This window comes from Microtus pennsylvanicus, chromosome X (genome assembly GCF_037038515.1).
Source record: "Microtus pennsylvanicus isolate mMicPen1 chromosome X, mMicPen1.hap1, whole genome shotgun sequence".
Classification (NCBI taxonomy): Eukaryota; Metazoa; Chordata; class Mammalia; order Rodentia; family Cricetidae; genus Microtus; species Microtus pennsylvanicus.
The window spans coordinates 56,371,773-56,388,376 of record NC_134601.1 but is presented as its reverse complement, the minus strand read 5'-3'; the positions used below and the strand labels follow the sequence as shown (position 1 = coordinate 56,388,376).

The 16,604-nt window shown below is 41.1% G+C and overlaps 1 protein-coding gene across 3 annotated transcripts in view; it reads left to right on the top strand.

Annotated features, from left to right (window-relative positions):
* The window catches only part of Dock11 (dedicator of cytokinesis 11), a 195,427-nt gene extending 179,050 nt beyond the window's left edge, over window positions 1-16,377 (top strand). For 2 of the 3 annotated variants that reach the window (XM_075956582.1, XM_075956581.1), the window contains 6 exons: window positions 541-687; window positions 6,565-6,775; window positions 7,119-7,309; window positions 7,761-7,861; window positions 9,821-9,959; window positions 15,912-16,377. In XM_075956582.1, the coding sequence (XP_075812697.1) occupies window positions 541-687; window positions 6,565-6,775; window positions 7,119-7,309; window positions 7,761-7,861; window positions 9,821-9,959; window positions 15,912-16,031 (909 nt within the window). In that variant the 3' untranslated portion in view covers window positions 16,032-16,377. Of the gene's footprint in view, window positions 1-540; window positions 688-6,564; window positions 6,776-7,118; window positions 7,310-7,760; window positions 7,862-9,820; window positions 9,960-15,730; window positions 15,749-15,911 lie in introns of all 3 variants that reach the window. The other variant, XM_075956583.1, reaches the window with a different exon arrangement.
* The last annotated feature ends 227 nt before the right edge of the window (window positions 16,378-16,604 follow it).

The window sequence follows — 16,604 nt, the reverse complement described above, 5'->3', positions numbered from 1 at the left end:
TTAATATTGTCTTAGAGTTTCTATTGCTATAATGGACATCATGACAAAAGACAACTTCTGAAGGAAAGGGTTGATTTCAGCTTACAGCTAATTAAGCCAGCTCCATTATTGAGAAAGCCGGAGCAGGAGCTCAAGGCAGGAACCTGGAGGCAGGAGCTGATGCAGAGGCCATAGAGGAATGTTACTTACTACTTACTTGCTCCCCATGGCTTGCTCAGCCTGCTTTCTTATAGACCCCAGGCCCACCGGTCCAGGGTTGATACCATTTCTCGGTGAGTTGGGCCCTCACACATCAATCATTACTTAAGAAAATGCCCCACAGGCCTATCTGATAAGGCATTTTCTCTATTGAGGTTGCAACTTACCAAATTATTCTAGCTATGTCAAGGTGACATAAAACTAGTCAGCATAAATATGTCAAAACTAATATTAATAACTATTAAGTGTATTCAAATATATTGTCACTAGCTATGCAGATTTTTCTTGAATGCTTTTTACATATACTATTTGTAAACTATTATTCATTTACCTTTCTAATAGTCTTTTTTTGAAGAAGAAGATGGAAAAGAATACATCTATAAAGAACCCAAGCTCACAGGCCTTTCAGAGATTTCCTTGAGACTTGTGAAACTTTATGGTGAAAAATTTGGTACTGAAAATGTCAAAATAATTCAAGATTCAGACAAGGTAACCTGTGCCATGCATTTGGAAATCGTTGTTAATTTATTTCAGGCCCAGTGTGTTGCTCCTGATATATGGGATAGACGCATGGAAGTAGAATCTATCAGATGACAGAAAGAATGGAGGCTTTGAAATCAGGGAGACCAGGGCTCAAATCTCCATTCTCTGTTAACGGTGTGATGATAGGAATGTCACTTAGCCCCTCTGTGTTTGATTTTTGTCAATTGTACCTTCCTCATGAGGTTGTTATGCACATAAAATGAGTTACTATGTAGAAAGTGACTATACGGTTACATTAAAAGCATTCATTAATAATAATAGAAGAGACGGGTTTTTAATACAGTTCAGCTGCTGAACATTCAGCTCTACAGCCTGGCTCTTTGTTTCTTCTCTCATACATCCTAAAGGAAGTTTCCCTTCCTTCTGCCCTTCTCAGTTCTCCCCTCCCCCTCCCATCTCCCCCAGATCCACTTCTCCCGTTTCCCTTCCAAAAAAAAGAGCAGGCCTCCCAGAGATACCAACCAAACACAGCATAATAAGCTACATAAGACTAGGCAGAAACCCTCATATTAAGTACAGCATGATTCTTAGTTGGCTACTGTATGGCTAAAATCATCCGGAGACAGAGAGGGCTGTTATATTGTGCTAAAATAGTCCTAATTCAACGAGAGTGGCCATACTTACATTTTATTGTTGTTCTTATTTGGCTTGTGTGCATATATGTTTATATGCACATGTGAGCACATGCATGTGGAAGGTAGACGTCACTGTTGAATGTCTTCAGCCACTCTCCACCTAAACCTGGAACTTTCTAAATTAGCTGGCTGGCTGGCCAGCAAACCCAGGGATCCTGTTGTCTCTGTCTCCCTGGGACTAGGATTACAGGTGTCCTGTGCCACACCCAGCTTTTTCATATGGTTCCGGTGCTCAAATTCGGGTCCTCATGCCTGGATTCTCAAGGGTTTTACTGCAGTTCCCAACCCCCAATGTTTTGCTTTGGTTTTTGGCTGATCTCAGACTCAACAACTGTGCTCCCCTTTAACTTCCTTAGTGCTGGGATTACAAGCATGGGTTGTGGCCGCATTTCCAATGAAGTCGGTTTCCAGAGAGATATTTTTGGTCTTGCCCCAAATAGTATCCATCCCATTAGGCCCTACCATAATGAGGTGTGAAAAATTCTAGCAGGAGAGGCTATTTTGTAGGGAATGTACTGCTGCTTCTAGACAGCCTTGGGAACTCAGAATGCCTGTGACCTAACAGTTGCCAGGGTGAGAGTTCATGAGGTGGAAGAGAAAGGGCTTCCCCTGTGCAGAGTTTGTGGCTACATTTACTCAGCAACTTCCAACAAAGCACCTGAAATCAAGTAGACAGCATTGATGGAGAGAAAAATCTCACCTATCTCACCTTTTCACTTCCTAGACATGCCTGTATCCCCTGGGAATGGTGTTATCTTGAACACAGGCTTAAGACCTTTCAAAGTAGATGTGATGAAAGGGTCCAAATGAATATTTGGCAATGCTCTCTGCTGCTCCATAAGTTTCCCTAGTTTTTGTGGTTTGTCATTGAGGGGATAACAGGAAATTCCAGACCAGCCTGAGCCCCAAAGTAAGAGCTTGTCTCACAACAAAGTCACAGTCTCATGGCGCATGCCCATGATGACCACTGTAGAAGTGATGGGTGAGCCAGACTCTGGTCTTTCTCTTTCATTCTGCCTCTGGAAACCTAGCCCAATTGTGCTGCTGCAGAACCACTGTCGGAACTCCTCACATGATGCTGAAGTGGCCGTTCCTAGTTGTATAAAAACTGCAGTCATCCCTTCGAAGCTGGGGGTTCTACAGCCGTGGAATCAACCAACCACGGGTCTGAAGTGTTCAGAAAATACTGTATCTGTACTGCGTACGTACAGACCTTTGGGTTTTGTTGTTTTGTTTTACTTTGTTGTGAGACAAGCTATTACTTTGGGGCTCAGGCTAGTCTGGAATCCCCTAAGAAGCCCAGTGTTGTATGTCACTATTCCCAGGGAGATATGAACAAACATCTACTTATCCCAGATGGAAAACCAATGAGAGGCCAAAGTAAGGATGCCACCAAAGTTTAGTTTGTTAAACCAGTGAGTTTGATCAGAGTGATTTATAGGACTATAGGTAAGAGGTTAGTTAGTAGACTAGACGTAACTCCAAGACAGCTGTGTCACCCAAAGGCCACCCTAGCATAAATGACTACTCCCAAAAGGAGGCAGCTCCATGGACTAGAAAGTGTCCCTTTCAGGCAGCTGCTTGTCTGTGAATGTCTCTCAGCGGTCCTTATGTATGCCTTGGCAAAGGACAGACCTAGTGAATACGGTCAGTTTCAGGGACCCTATAAGGTTTCTTATTTCTTCAAGCAAGCTTTCCTGTAAGATGAAGTATTTTATGTCCTAGAATATTGTGTCTCTTGATGAGCCACCTTGAAGAACGGACTGTTTAGAATCCCTTTACAATAGCCTGTATATTAGGGACCAAGATGGGGGCTTTAGCCTGTAGGAAACTGTCACACAACACACTCACGCTGGCCAAGCATTTTTTCGACAGGATCTGACATAGGTAGGCCTAAAATGCAGGATCTGCCTCTACCTCCTCAGTGCTCAAACTATAGGTCTTCACTACCAAAGCAAGAAGACTTTTTCCTTCTAACTGTTCCCTAACTAATAGAGTATAACAAGCAATTGCCTAGCATTTATGTTGTATTTTCTGTCGCAAGTCATCCGGCGATGGTTTAAAAGCTGCAGAAGGGTAATTCCTCGGTTCTGTACAACTATTTTGCCACTTTCTACAAGGAATTCGATTTTTAATATTTAAAAGTAAAATTGAAAACATTGTTTTGCATGTGTGGTTTTTGTTGGGAGGATGGGGAGGCAGATTATGAGCCTGAGCTACCATGCCAAGCAAAACAAAACCCAAAACAAACCATTCTTCTGTGCTTGCCAAAGAACAAAATCTGCTTGAAGGCACAGGCAACTTGAATGAAGTTTAGCAATGTCTTCCACTATCTTAAATGTGTGTGTCCTTTGGGCCAAAAATATCATGTTTAAAGTTTTCTATTATATTTATTTTAAAAGTTTATTTGTTTAAAGAAGTTTAGCGCTATATAAGCCTGGAAAGAGCCTGATACTCATATAGCTACCTGCATGGGAGGAATAAAGTATAATAGTAATATTTTTTTCAAGACAGGGTTTCTTTGTAGCTTTGGAGCCTGTCTTGGAACTTGCTCTGTAGATCAGGCTGGCCTTGAACTCGCAGAGAGCCACCTGTCTCTGTCTCTCCCAAGTGCTGGGATTAAAGGCATGTACCACCACTGCCTGGCTAATAATTTTAATGTATAGTCTCCTAGGAATGAAAAGAGTGATATATTTTTATTGTTGCTTTTTTGGTGGGGGAGGGTGTTGAGACAGTCTCACTTTGTGGCTCAGGCAGGCTAAAACTCCCTGTGTAGTCCAGGTTGGCTTCAAACTCTTTGCTTTTCACAGTGCTAGGAGTATAGGTGTTGTTAGCCACCATGTCTGGCAGCACAAAGGGTTTATCATATCAGTATGACAATATCAAAATATGTCATTAAATAATAGAAAGCAAGATTCAGGACAGTAGGGTTGATAAGTACATTTGTATCAAAACTGCAAATCCACATAAACTTATCTCTATATGTTTAGGAAATATATAGAGTCAAAGATAGAAAAAATGTTGCTTATGATTATCCCTGAGAAATGGACCTAGAGACTCTGCTAGAAAGGATTTTTTTTTTTTGGCTATTCATATATACCCTGTGTACTACTTGACCTTTTATTTCCTATTTATGTTTCTTCTTAGCTAAATAATTACTTTGACTGAGGTTTTTCTAGAAAATTCCAGCTTTTAAATGTGAGAGAATTATTTCTGAGCCTTTTGGCTAAGATAAGTGTAACAGGAAAGAAAGGTTAATGTTTCCCAGCGAGCCAAGTAAATAGAAGGGGTTTAAAGAGGTTACCCAGTGTTAAGACATTACTTCCCCCCTGCAAATGTGGAGAGGAAAAAGATACAGAGACTGTATGCAGGGAAATTTGTGTTGATTTTGTTTGTTTCTTTTATTTTTTACTTAACACAGACAGGCGTGACTGATAAATGACAAAGATAGTAAGCACCCAGGACACAAGGCTGGTTTCATTGGGAAATACTGAAAGCAGATTCCGAGTTTTGTTTCGAATTAAGGAGAAAGGGTAGAATTTGCGAGTCGGCAGGGGACCCTTCAGCAAGGACAGCAGCAGCACTGCTTGTCATGGAATTGAGATGCCTCACGAAATGACCAGCAGCTGTGCTAGGCTTTTGTGTTTGGTGGTGGTGGTGGTGGTGGTAGTGGTGGTGGTGGTGGTGGTGGTGGTGGTGGTGGTGGTGGTGGTGGTGGTGGTGGTGGTGGTGGTGGTTGTTACTGGCAACTGAACCAAGTACCTCGTACATGCTAGGCAAGCATTCTACCAGTTGAATATATCCCCAATCCTACAACTAAACTCTTATGTCTTCCACATAAAATCGCTGTATGTCCTCGTGTTCTGTTCCTCTGCTGGCTAGGATTAAACTGATGTAGGGGAGAATACTACTCTTGGAGGCTGAAGAGATGTCTCAGTTGTTGTGTGCACTTGCTGCTCTTGCACAGAACCCAGGCTCGGTTCACAGCACCCACATAATGACTCACAACCATCTTTAACTCCAGTTCCAGTGATTTTGATGTTCACTCCGATCATGGCGAACATTGCATGCACATGGTGCATATACATGCATGTAGGCAAACTCTCATACACATAAAATCAAAATAAAATCTTTTTTAAAACTACTCATCATATCAAACATTGCTTGTGGACATCCAAATTGATAGGCTACCTTGTGGCATAATTAGGCAATTTGTTAAAATCCTTAAAGCTATATAAAACTTTGAACTAAACAATATTTTTCTACCAAATGTGTATCCTAAGGCAAACAATCAGAAAAAAAGAACACTTATAAATTCAAGGCTGTTCACCAAAGTATGACTTACAATAGCGAAATGTTAGAAAGTTACCAAATTGTCTGTTAGTAAGGGAATGAACCAGTAACTCATGTGTATTCATTCAGCCATTAAAAGTCATATCAAGCCACGCGTGAATTCACACCCGTAATCCACGCACTGAAGAGGCTAAAGGAGGAGACAGCTGTAAAATCAAAGCTGCTGTGGGTTCCTACTGAATTTCAGGCCAGCCTGAAATACAACGTGAAACCCTGTCTCAAATAATATAAATAAATTGTGTTAATGCTCCAGTGTAAACTATACTAGTTATAATATCTTCTTATTGAAGTAGATTTATATATTTAATAAATATTTAAGGACTCGGGTTATAAAACTGTTCATTGTGATCTCAGTTTTCAGAATATATGTGTCTAGAAACAATTGGAGGTGGGTGGTGGCGCACGCCTTCAATCCCAGCAGTCGGGAGGCAGAAGCAGGCGGATCTCTGTGAGTTCCAGGCCAGCCTGGTCTACAAGAGCTAGTTCCAGGACAGGCTCCAAAGCCACAGAGAAACCCTGTCTCAGGAAAAAAAAAAAGGAAGGGAAAGAAATATGTGAAATGTGGATGTGGATCGTGTTAATTGCTGAGGGCTAAAATGTGTTTTTTGTTCTTTCTATATTTCTATAATCTCTCTAGGTTTTATATACCTTCCTTTTAGTAATAAATAAGCTATCTATAAAACCCAGCCACGATCTCCCCCAGGTAGTTTTCCAGTCAATCAGGGGCACAATTGCAATGCCAGTGTTTCTCGTGTGGTTTCAAAGCAGTAAGGTATACTTTCATTTTCTTTCCATTGATTTCGATTTAAAAAAAGACAAACAACTTTCTTTATAGGTAAATGCCAAGGAACTTGATCCAAAATTTGCTCATATACAAGTCACTTATGTGAAGCCCTATTTTGATGACAAAGAACTCACAGAAAGGAAGACAGAGTTTGAAAGAAATCATAATATCAACAGATTTGTTTTTGAGGCCCCTTATACCTTATCGGGCAAAAAGCAAGGCTGCATAGAAGAGCAGTGTAAACGCCGGAGCATCTTGACCAGTGAGTCGGAGTCTTTATGTTGCTTTGGTACTTTCTCATACACACAGCTACCAGTTGGCCAGCAGGAACACGTAACTGAAATTTTAATCATTCTTATTTTACAAGTTTATATAACCATGGCCTTGTAATAAACCATCGTTTCCCCATATGTCACTCCTAATTGCTTAGAGGTGTCTCATAAAGATAATTTATCTTTTCAACCCGAAGCAGAAGGAACTATTTGGCACCCTAAGGAATTTTTTTTCTAGAAAAAGCAGAAGGTGTAAACAAGGCGATTGTGTTGGTTTTCCTTGGATTCCACCAAGTAAATGATTTTCTAAAATTGGTCTTTACCTTTTCATAGCTTCCAACTCATTTCCCTATGTGAAAAAGAGGATTCCTATCCACTGTGAGCAACAGGTGAATCTAAAACCAATAGATGTTGCTACTGATGAAATAAAAGACAGAACTGCAGAGCTGCACAAGCTTTGCTCCTCGGCTGATGTGGACATGATTCAGCTTCAGCTGAAGCTGCAGGGCTGCGTCTCTGTGCAGGTATGGTGCTCGTCCAATAAGGGCGCAGAGCAAGCATTGAATACAGTTGTGTGATATGTTCTTATATTGGCTGTGAAAAACAATTCTGTGGGTTTTTTTTCCATGTAAGAAATAAATCCCATTCAGTTTATATGAATGGTGTATTATGTCAGAGACTTTAACATAAACCTCTGAGACCAGCCAAGCGCCAAGCCCTGTACTCAAATGCATCAGGAATCATTAACTAATTTATTGGTGTATCATTTTATCAGACTAATCCCTTTAGTTAATAATTTTTCACACAAACGTCTCAGAAACGTAAGTTGATAGTGAGGTCTGGGTTTCTTCTGTATCTTATTGTGCATCTGCTCTCCCCTCAGCCCTTGGAGGTTTTAGTGAGAAGGAAAAATGCAAAATTTCCTCCTGCTTACATGCTGGCCACACTGTCATTTTTTTCTCTTCTGTAATTTAGGTCAATGCTGGTCCCTTAGCCTATGCGAGGGCCTTCTTAAATGAAAGTCAAGCTACCAAGTATCCACCTAAGAAAGTGAATGAGTTGAAAGACATGTTTAGGTAAGTGTTAGTTTTCAGATCATACCTCTATTTTTTTTCTTCCAGTTTCTTTAAGAAAAAAAAAAGACAGCAGTAGAAATGCTTGCCAAGTAAGGGCATTCTCTGAGTTCTGCGTTTGCACTGATTAATTGACCTCCAAATGGCACTTTAAGTAGTCAGGAACCATATGATCTGTTTCATGCTCTGAAGTACTAACACTGCTCCTGTGACCCAAGGGATTAAATATGCCAGCTTACTTTATTGCTTTGGATATTTTAAGTGACACAAACACAGCCCTCCATTCATTACGCGATTTCCTTCTTTGCCCGATTGACCTTGCCTTATAGCATTTCAGACCATCTAGGGCAGGAGTGAAGTGGAGCTGAAAAGGTTGCACAGACTTCCTTCTGGTCTCTGTGTTCTCACTTCCACTGGGACTCCACAGGTCTGGGGAATGCCTTAGCTTGTTTGCAGTGAGTAGCCCTGTAAGTTAAGGCATGTCTGAATCACCAGGAGAAAAGTCTGATTTATATGGAAACAGAATTAAACTATGGAACATGAGGACAAGTAGAGTAAAATAGACTAAGAAGAAAGATGGTAACCTATACAGATGCAGAGTAGCCACTATTCAGCCATTCATCAATATTTATGAATAGGATTTGCCTGGCATGTGCAAGAGACTCCACTAGTTTCTATGGCAGGAATACAAAACATGCATGCAATGGGATGCTTTACCCCCTTATGCATCCATTCTTAAATGTATGCATTAAGCACATGAAAATGAATGAAGGTTAGGTGGTGGTGGCGCACGCCTTTAATCCCAGCACTCAGGAGACAGAGGCAAGCGGATCTCTCTGAGTTCGAGGCCAGCCTGGTTTACAAGAGCTAGTTCCAGAACAGCTAGGCCTGTTACACAGAGAAACCCTGTCTCCAAAAACCGGAGAGAGAGAGAGAGAGAGAGAGAGAGAGAGAGAGAGAGAGAGAGAGAGAGAGAGAGAGAGAGAGAGAGAGAGAGAGAAACATTAATATAAACATAGGAAATAACCAAGGGAAAGACTTTTGTATTTCCTCTACTCATTGTCCATATTCCTACCAGCCCAAGTACTTTGCACCTGTAATATACAACACTATTGACCTACTAGTGAGCCCCAAATGAATTCTGTTTGAAGCTTGACAGTAAATATTTCCATTAAGCTTCCCTGGGGTGTTGTAGGAGTTCCTTCTGTTCATGTGTTGCTTTCATTGGTTAGTGAATAAAGAAACTGCCTTGGCCTAGTTGATAGGGCAGAACTTAGGTAGGCAGGGAAGCCAGAACTGAATTCTGGGAGGAAGAAAGCAGAGTCAGAGAGAGACACCATGGAGCCGCCAGAGACAGATGTGCCGAATATTTGCCCATAAGCCACTGCCACGTGGCGATACATAGATTAATAGAAATGGGCTAAATCAAGGTGTAAGAGTTAGCCAATAAGATGTTAGAGCTAATAGGCCAAGCAGTGATTTAATGAACACAGTTTTTGTGTGGTTATTTCCGGGCCAAGCTAGCTGGGTAGCCTGGACGAACAAGCGGCCCTCCCCCTTGCAACACCGGAGGCATATGTTTTGAGCCAGGTATTGATTTCTTTTTGTTTTGTATCAAGACAGGCTCTGTCTCTAAAGCCTTAGCTAGCCCACAGCTTGCTATGTAGACCAGACTGACCTCAAACTCACAGAGACCCACCTGTGTCTGCCTACTGAATAATGGCATTAAAGGCATGTGCCTGGTAGCGAGCCAGGTCTTAAAAGCAGATCAGAAACTAAAGAAGAAAGATAAAATGTGTTTCAGACTTAAGAAGTGACCATAGCTAATAATGAGAAAGTGGAATATTCCAATCTTTCTTTAAGAAAGTCAGAGTCCAAGTTAACTGACAAACTGATGGTGGGTGGCACTTTGTAAGAATCAGTAACGAAAGTTTAATCTTCTGTTTTCATGTTCATCCACAGGAAATTTATACAAGCATGTAGCATTGCACTTGAACTAAATGAGCGGCTAATTAAAGAGGATCAAATCGAGTACCATGAAGGGCTAAAATCAAATTTCAGAGACATGGTAAAGGAATTGTCTGACATTATCCATGAGCAGGCAAGTATTAACACTTTTCAAAATAAGGACAGCATCTGGGGTCCCGAAAGTACTACTTAGCAAACTACATTAGTTTGAAATGTATTACCCTTAAATTATTTAGTTTATATTAAATTTTTAAATTTAAATTTTTATTGAAATTTTAAAATTGCACGTTCATTTATTTACCATGTGGGCATGTGTGGATTGTAGGTGTGCGTTGCATATAAGCCACAGTGCGCATGTAATATGGCACATGTGTGCCATGGTGTGTATGTGGAGATAGAGGAAAACATGCAGTACTCGGTTCTTTCCTTCCATCATGTGGGGGCCAGGGATTGACTTTAGGCTTGACTGCAAGCATTTTTAACTAGTGAGTCATTTTACTGGCCCATTAGCTGATACTTTAAAATTTGCTTACCTCATATCTTCCACCATTTTAGTCTTGTAATGTGACTGTACCTTGGAGCAGTTACCTAAAACTGCTGTAGAAGTAGTGATCAGTAAGAGATCATTTTATTCTTTGTGCCGTGGCATTAAAACCAACTGTCTAAGCACATCCGAATTAATCTTCTGTAAGCATTGAAAAGAGTCTCTCAAGAAGCAGCCCAAAGAGGTGAAAAGACTGGGCCAGTAGCCAAGTTCCTATGTGAAGTTATCTTGATTAGAAGAAGGTAGACCTGGACACTTGGGGAGATGGCTAAGTCAGTAAAGTACCTGCTGCATGAGCATGTGGACCTGCGTTCAGATCCCTAGCACCTACATAAAGCAGAGCCATGGCAGTACATGCCTACAACCTTAGTGCTAGGGGTGGAGTGCAGACAGGAGGACCTGGGGCTCATTGGTCAGCCTGTCTCGCCAAGTCTATGAAATCTGGGTTCAGTAAGAGACCTTGTTTCCAAAAACAAAGTGGAGCCCAAAGAGGACACCCAATGTCATCCTTCGGACTTCCGCAGACGAGCACACACACATCCAGTGCACCTGCAGCAACCCATGCACACTCCTGAACCTAAACAAAGACACACACATACACACACGCGCGCGCGCGCACACACACACACACACATATATATGCAAATACAATAAGACCTTTTTAACTAGATACAGTTACATAGGAGATAGGCTAAATCACTAAGTGTTAGGAATAATTAGAACTACCTTAGGAAAACAGCCTGAAAATATTAAAGTGAGCCTTGCTCATAGCCAAACTCTGTCATCATTAAGTACTTCCCACATTTCATCTCCACTGACCCTTCTAGAAATCCTGAGTCGTGTTGCTAGACTATCTGCTGAGGCCCTGGAATTTGTGTTTACATCCACTTTGCATATGGATTGCCAGTAAAATGTCTTTATCATGTTGTAAAAGTTGTGGCAGAGTGATCTGCTTCCTCCCTGACAGAGCGTTTGAGCTTATCATAAAGCCTTCTTTATTTTCTCTTCAATGAAAACACGGAACAAATTATTTTTTTTTCCTCTAAGACAAGGTTTCCTCTAGCCCAGATGTGCCTCAAACTTACATACAACCAAAGCTAGTTTTGAATTCCTGCTCTTCCTGCCTGTCCCTGCCTTCTGAGTGCTGGAATTATAGGCATGAGTCATCATGCCAGGCTCAAACAATATATTCTGAAAGCGGACCCTTAAAGTTTAGCATGGTGGTATACATTGGTAATTCCAGGATAGTGAGTTCAAGGCCAACTTGGACTACTATGGAGTTTCTAGGCCAGCTTGGTATGTATAAACAAGACAGGAGAAATAAAGAAACACAGACTAGTCCTGCAAAGAGAGAAGTTCATTTATTTATTTTAGAATCTGGATTTGAGTGTTTGAAGGCAGCCACTCCCTGTGGGAGACTCTCACATAGCTTGCCTTATAGCTCGGCCCAGTGCTTGGTAGAAAGACTTGTCAGACAACAAAAGCTAGCTGACTCTCAGTTAAACCTCCCAGGTCCCCACATTTCTTCGGTATGCTTTGACTTAAAGAGCTTTGAGAAATCTCATTGCTGGGTGTGACCATGAGTTTACTTTTCTAATCACTGCCATTTGCTCGTTATGGAGAACCAGGGTGGGCCAGAATTAAGTGGTTAATGAGATCAGGTCCAGTCTCCTAAGCATCCATTCTTTGTAGTTGGAACCTTGGAGGCTTGCAGAACTTCCAACGTTCTTCGGCTTCTTTTTTGCCTTATTGGCCTATCTAGGACTGAACGTACACACCAAGGCATCTCTGCTGGGCATGCAGAGGTCCCTTTCTTTTTCCTCCCCAGAGTAGTCAAGGGAGAAGACTCAGAAGACAGGGAAGCTTTTGGCTTCCCTTACTGTCTGCGTCTCACCCTCACCTGTTAGCACAACAGGAGCATAGATCTCTACAGCATCATTGTCCTGGGTGCATTCTGTTATTAAATAGTGTACATAGCTCGTTCTTAGAAGCTGTCTGAGCTGGGCAGTGGTGGCGCATGCCTTTAATCTCAAGCACTCGGGAAGCAGAGGCAGGTGGATCTCTGTGAGTTCAAGGCCAGCCTGGTCTACAAGAGCTAGTTCCAGGACAGGCTCCAAAGCTATAGAGAAACCCTGAGGCGGGGGCTGTCTGCTTAATAACCTCATCGTTCGTAATACATGAGGAAAAAAAGAGTAACAATGACTCCTTCATGAAAGATAGAAAACAATTGCACATGCTGTTTTAAACCCATGTATACTGTCTGACAGTTACTTCATTTGCATGCAGCTGCATTGCCTAGTCTATTCAAATTCAAGGCAAATTATTCAATTTCTTATTGCTGCTATGATCAAGATATTTAGAATGGTCATTTTGCCATTTCCCCCCTTTTTAAAGCATGAATTTTTCAGATCAGCTAGCTTACCCACCTGCCTATATCAATTACTCCATTAAGCCATCGCTATTTTTCATGTTTATGAAAACCATTAAACTTATAGTGATTTTTATAAGTCAATTGATATCTTCCATTAGATATTAGGCTAAAAGAATTTTTTTCAGTCATATATGTTAAGATTGATAATACTCCCACAAAATATGACATAGTGTAAGTACATACTGAAATAGGAGCTGTTCCATTGAGCCCCATAAATTATTCCTTGAAAAAAGAAATGGCCTGAATATTTCTTGGTTGTTTTCAATGTAGTTTGTTATAGTATACCAAAGTATACATTAAGTTTTCATACTTATAGACAGTAAATATATTTAAGTTTTGTTTTACTTCTGACCATAAAAATTTAAAAGAATAGTTTAAGGTTTTTTGTTGTTGTAGTCTGGGTTTTTTGTTTGTTTGTTTGTTTGTTTGTTTGTTTGTTTTGAGACAGGGTTTCTCTGTGTAACAATCCTAGCTGTCCTGGAGCTAGCTCTTATAGACCAGGCTGGCCTCAACCTCTGGTCTCTGCCTTCCAAGTGCTGGGACTAAAGGTGTGAGCCACCCCCCACCAAACATTTTTGCTGGGGTTTTTTTGGAAGATTATTTTTTATTAATTACATTTTTCATTTATTTTACATCCCAATTGCAGTTTCCCCTCCCTCCTCTCCTTCCATTGCCTCCTCACACCTCCCCTCTGCCCTCCCTTGCAATCCACCCTGTTGAAATAAGAGCAGCGGGGCTGCATCCCCGGCACCCGGCCGCCCGCACGGCTAGCTTTACCCGAAATAATTACACGGAAACTGTATTCTTTTAAACACTGCCTGACCCATTAGTTTCAGTTTCTTATTGGCTAGCTCTTACATATCGATCTAACCCATTTCTATTAATCTGTGTAGCCCACAAGCTGGCTTACCAGGAATGATCTTAACCTGCATCTGCCTGGAGTGGGAGAATCATAGCGACTCCTGATTCAGCTTCTTTCTCCCAGCATTCTGTTCTGTTTTCTCCGCCTACCTAAGGGTTGGCCTATCAAATGGGTCTAGGCAGTTTCTTTATTAATAAGAAATCACTCCCACATCACCACCCCTCCCCTGTTTCTGTTCAAAAAGGGGTAGGCTTCCCATGGGTATCCACAAAACATGGCATATCAAGTTGAGGTAGGACTAAGCTCCTCCCCTTGTATTAAGTCTGGGCAAGGCAATCCAGCGTAATTTAAGATTATTAATTGCAGATTTCTTATTTAGATAGAGCTGGCAGCAGCCACTGTAGCATATGGTAGGGTTTTAGCCACGGTCTCAATAAGCACCCCGTTTGTCACATCTGACAGGCATGAGTAACTGATTAGTCATCAGTTAATTCAGTAACATGCTTTCAGATTAGTGCCACAAGTTAAGATTTTTGTAAAACGAAATTCCTTTATTATAAGATTTAAGTCTAAGACTTATGACAACAGAAATGATAGCACACAGGGAATTGTCATTGTAGACCAGGGCTTAACACTAAAGCCTCGAAGCCAATTTAAAAACCTGATGTCCTCGTTTGCTTTCTGTTGCTGTGATAAAAAACATTCTGACCAAAAGCAACATGGGAAGGAAAGGGTTTATTTGACTTACCGGTCCCTATCCCAGTCTATTAGTGAGGGAAGTCAGGAGAGAAACCATGGCCAAGTGCTGCCTAACGGCAGGCTCCCCACGGCTTGCTCAGCCTACTTTTTTTGTTTGTTTTGTTTTTGTTTTTCGGGACAGGGTTTCTCTGTGTAGCTTTGGAGCCTGTCTTGGAATTCACTCTGTAGACCAGGCTGGCCTCAAACTCACACAAAGATCCACCTGCCTCTGCCTCCTAGGTGCTGGGATTAAAGATGTGCACCACCACCCAGTTTTGGTCTACTTTCTTAATACAAACTAGGCTCGCTTGCCCAATGGGCCAGACCCCCCCCCCATCAATCATTAATCAAGAAAACGCCCCACAGGCTTGCCTCCAGGCCAGTCTAGTGGGGACATTTCTCAGTTGAAGTTCTCTCTTTACAAATGACTCTAGCCTGTGTTCAATTTACAAAAAAAAAAAAAACCTAACCAACACACCCATTTTTTTAGATTTTTCTTTTCACTTGTGTATGTTTTCATTTGTTCACTCTGTGTTTGTGTGTGTGTGTGTGTGCGCGCGCGCGTGCACGCGCGCGTGCGTGCATGCATGCATGTCTGCATGCAGTATGACGGCAAGAAAAGGGAGGGTGTGGGATCCTCTGGAGCTTAGAGGTAGTGTGAGCCTCCCAATCAGAGCACTAGGAGCCAAACTCAGGTCCTTTGAAAGAACAGGAGTGCTCTTAACCACTCAATATCTTTCCAGTCTCGAAAACCCAATACTAAAAAAAAAAAAAACCAACTGAGCCAAACAAAAACTTAAGACCTGAGTTAGGACTCAAAGAGAGGCAATGTAATGTGTGTTCTATTCCTTTCCTCTAATTCATTTAAGCATAAAACCTTTGTTGCTTTGGCTTTGATCACATTAACAGACTAACTTTTAAAGTATGTATGCCAACATGGATGTATATCTTTACATACATAAAAAATATAACCTTTGGATCTTATATTTAGTTCATTTTTATATCAGTTAGCTCATATCATCGTAATTTTTTTCAAATAGGCACTTTGATTTTTATCTTGATTCAGTATTATCTCAAGTCTGCAGGAAGGACTATTAGAAAAGTCCCTGGGTGATTCGGAAAATGGCTGTTAGAAAGTGGATAGGTGATCCATAAACGCTTGCCCAAGGGGAATCCATGCTTGAAGCTTTTGTGATGACATATTAAAATGGAATCCAAAGGATGAACCCTGTCTAGTTTAATTGAATTTTGCATTTCCTGACCTTTTGTTTTTCCTAATGAGTAACCAGATCTTTTCTGCTTTTTTGATACGCTGCCTTTGTAACTCAGCTGTGAAGACTGATGCTGGTAATGTTATTCTTTGCTCTTTCTGCTTCCCGTCATTTTAAATAGCCCAGTGTCAGTGATAAATTAAAGCATGCCTGTAATTTCATACACACAGGCTTTTTTAGGCAGTAGCCGCTTCAGCTGATGATAATGCTGCGGTTTTCTTGGTTTGTTTTTCCTTCAGATATTACCAGAAGACACAATGCATTCTCCCTGGATGAACAACACGCTGCATGTGTTTTGTGCAATTAGTGGTACATCGAGTGACAGAGGTTATGGTTCCCCAAGATATGCTGAAGTATGAAGAGATTTGCAGAGAAATGACAAGGAGACTGACTTTTCTCAGGAATATTCGGAGCTGTGCAAATGTTAAAATTTAGACATTTCATATGTAGGGAGTGTTTTCTCCTGACACCAAAATCGTCATGCTTTCATACAGGGTGCTTACGTATTTGTAAATATTTAAGCAACTTGGAAGTGCCTGGAAAATTGCACCACTGTGCTTGGTTTGTACTTTTTTAGGTAAAATCTATATGCTGAAAAGTAGAGCTCAAAACCATTCGTTCAATGTGCTTAACGACTGCTTCATAATCACGAGACTCTGTACAATTGTATAATGGAACCCAATAAAAGGTAGAACTTATTTGTAACTTGAAGTGAAGGAAATAATGCTTGGAGTTTAGCATTGTTCTTGATAAGAACTTGAAGTCATTATCATATAAATCCACGAGGAAGAAACATTTTTTAAAAACCCACACAGGACATGGATAAATTGGGGAGAGAATTTGAATTGCTGCCTGTTAGTAGGTAAGGCCAGGGTGAAAAAGAACCAAACCCATACTTTAAAAGGAAAAGTTGGGAAAGGATGCCCTGGAAA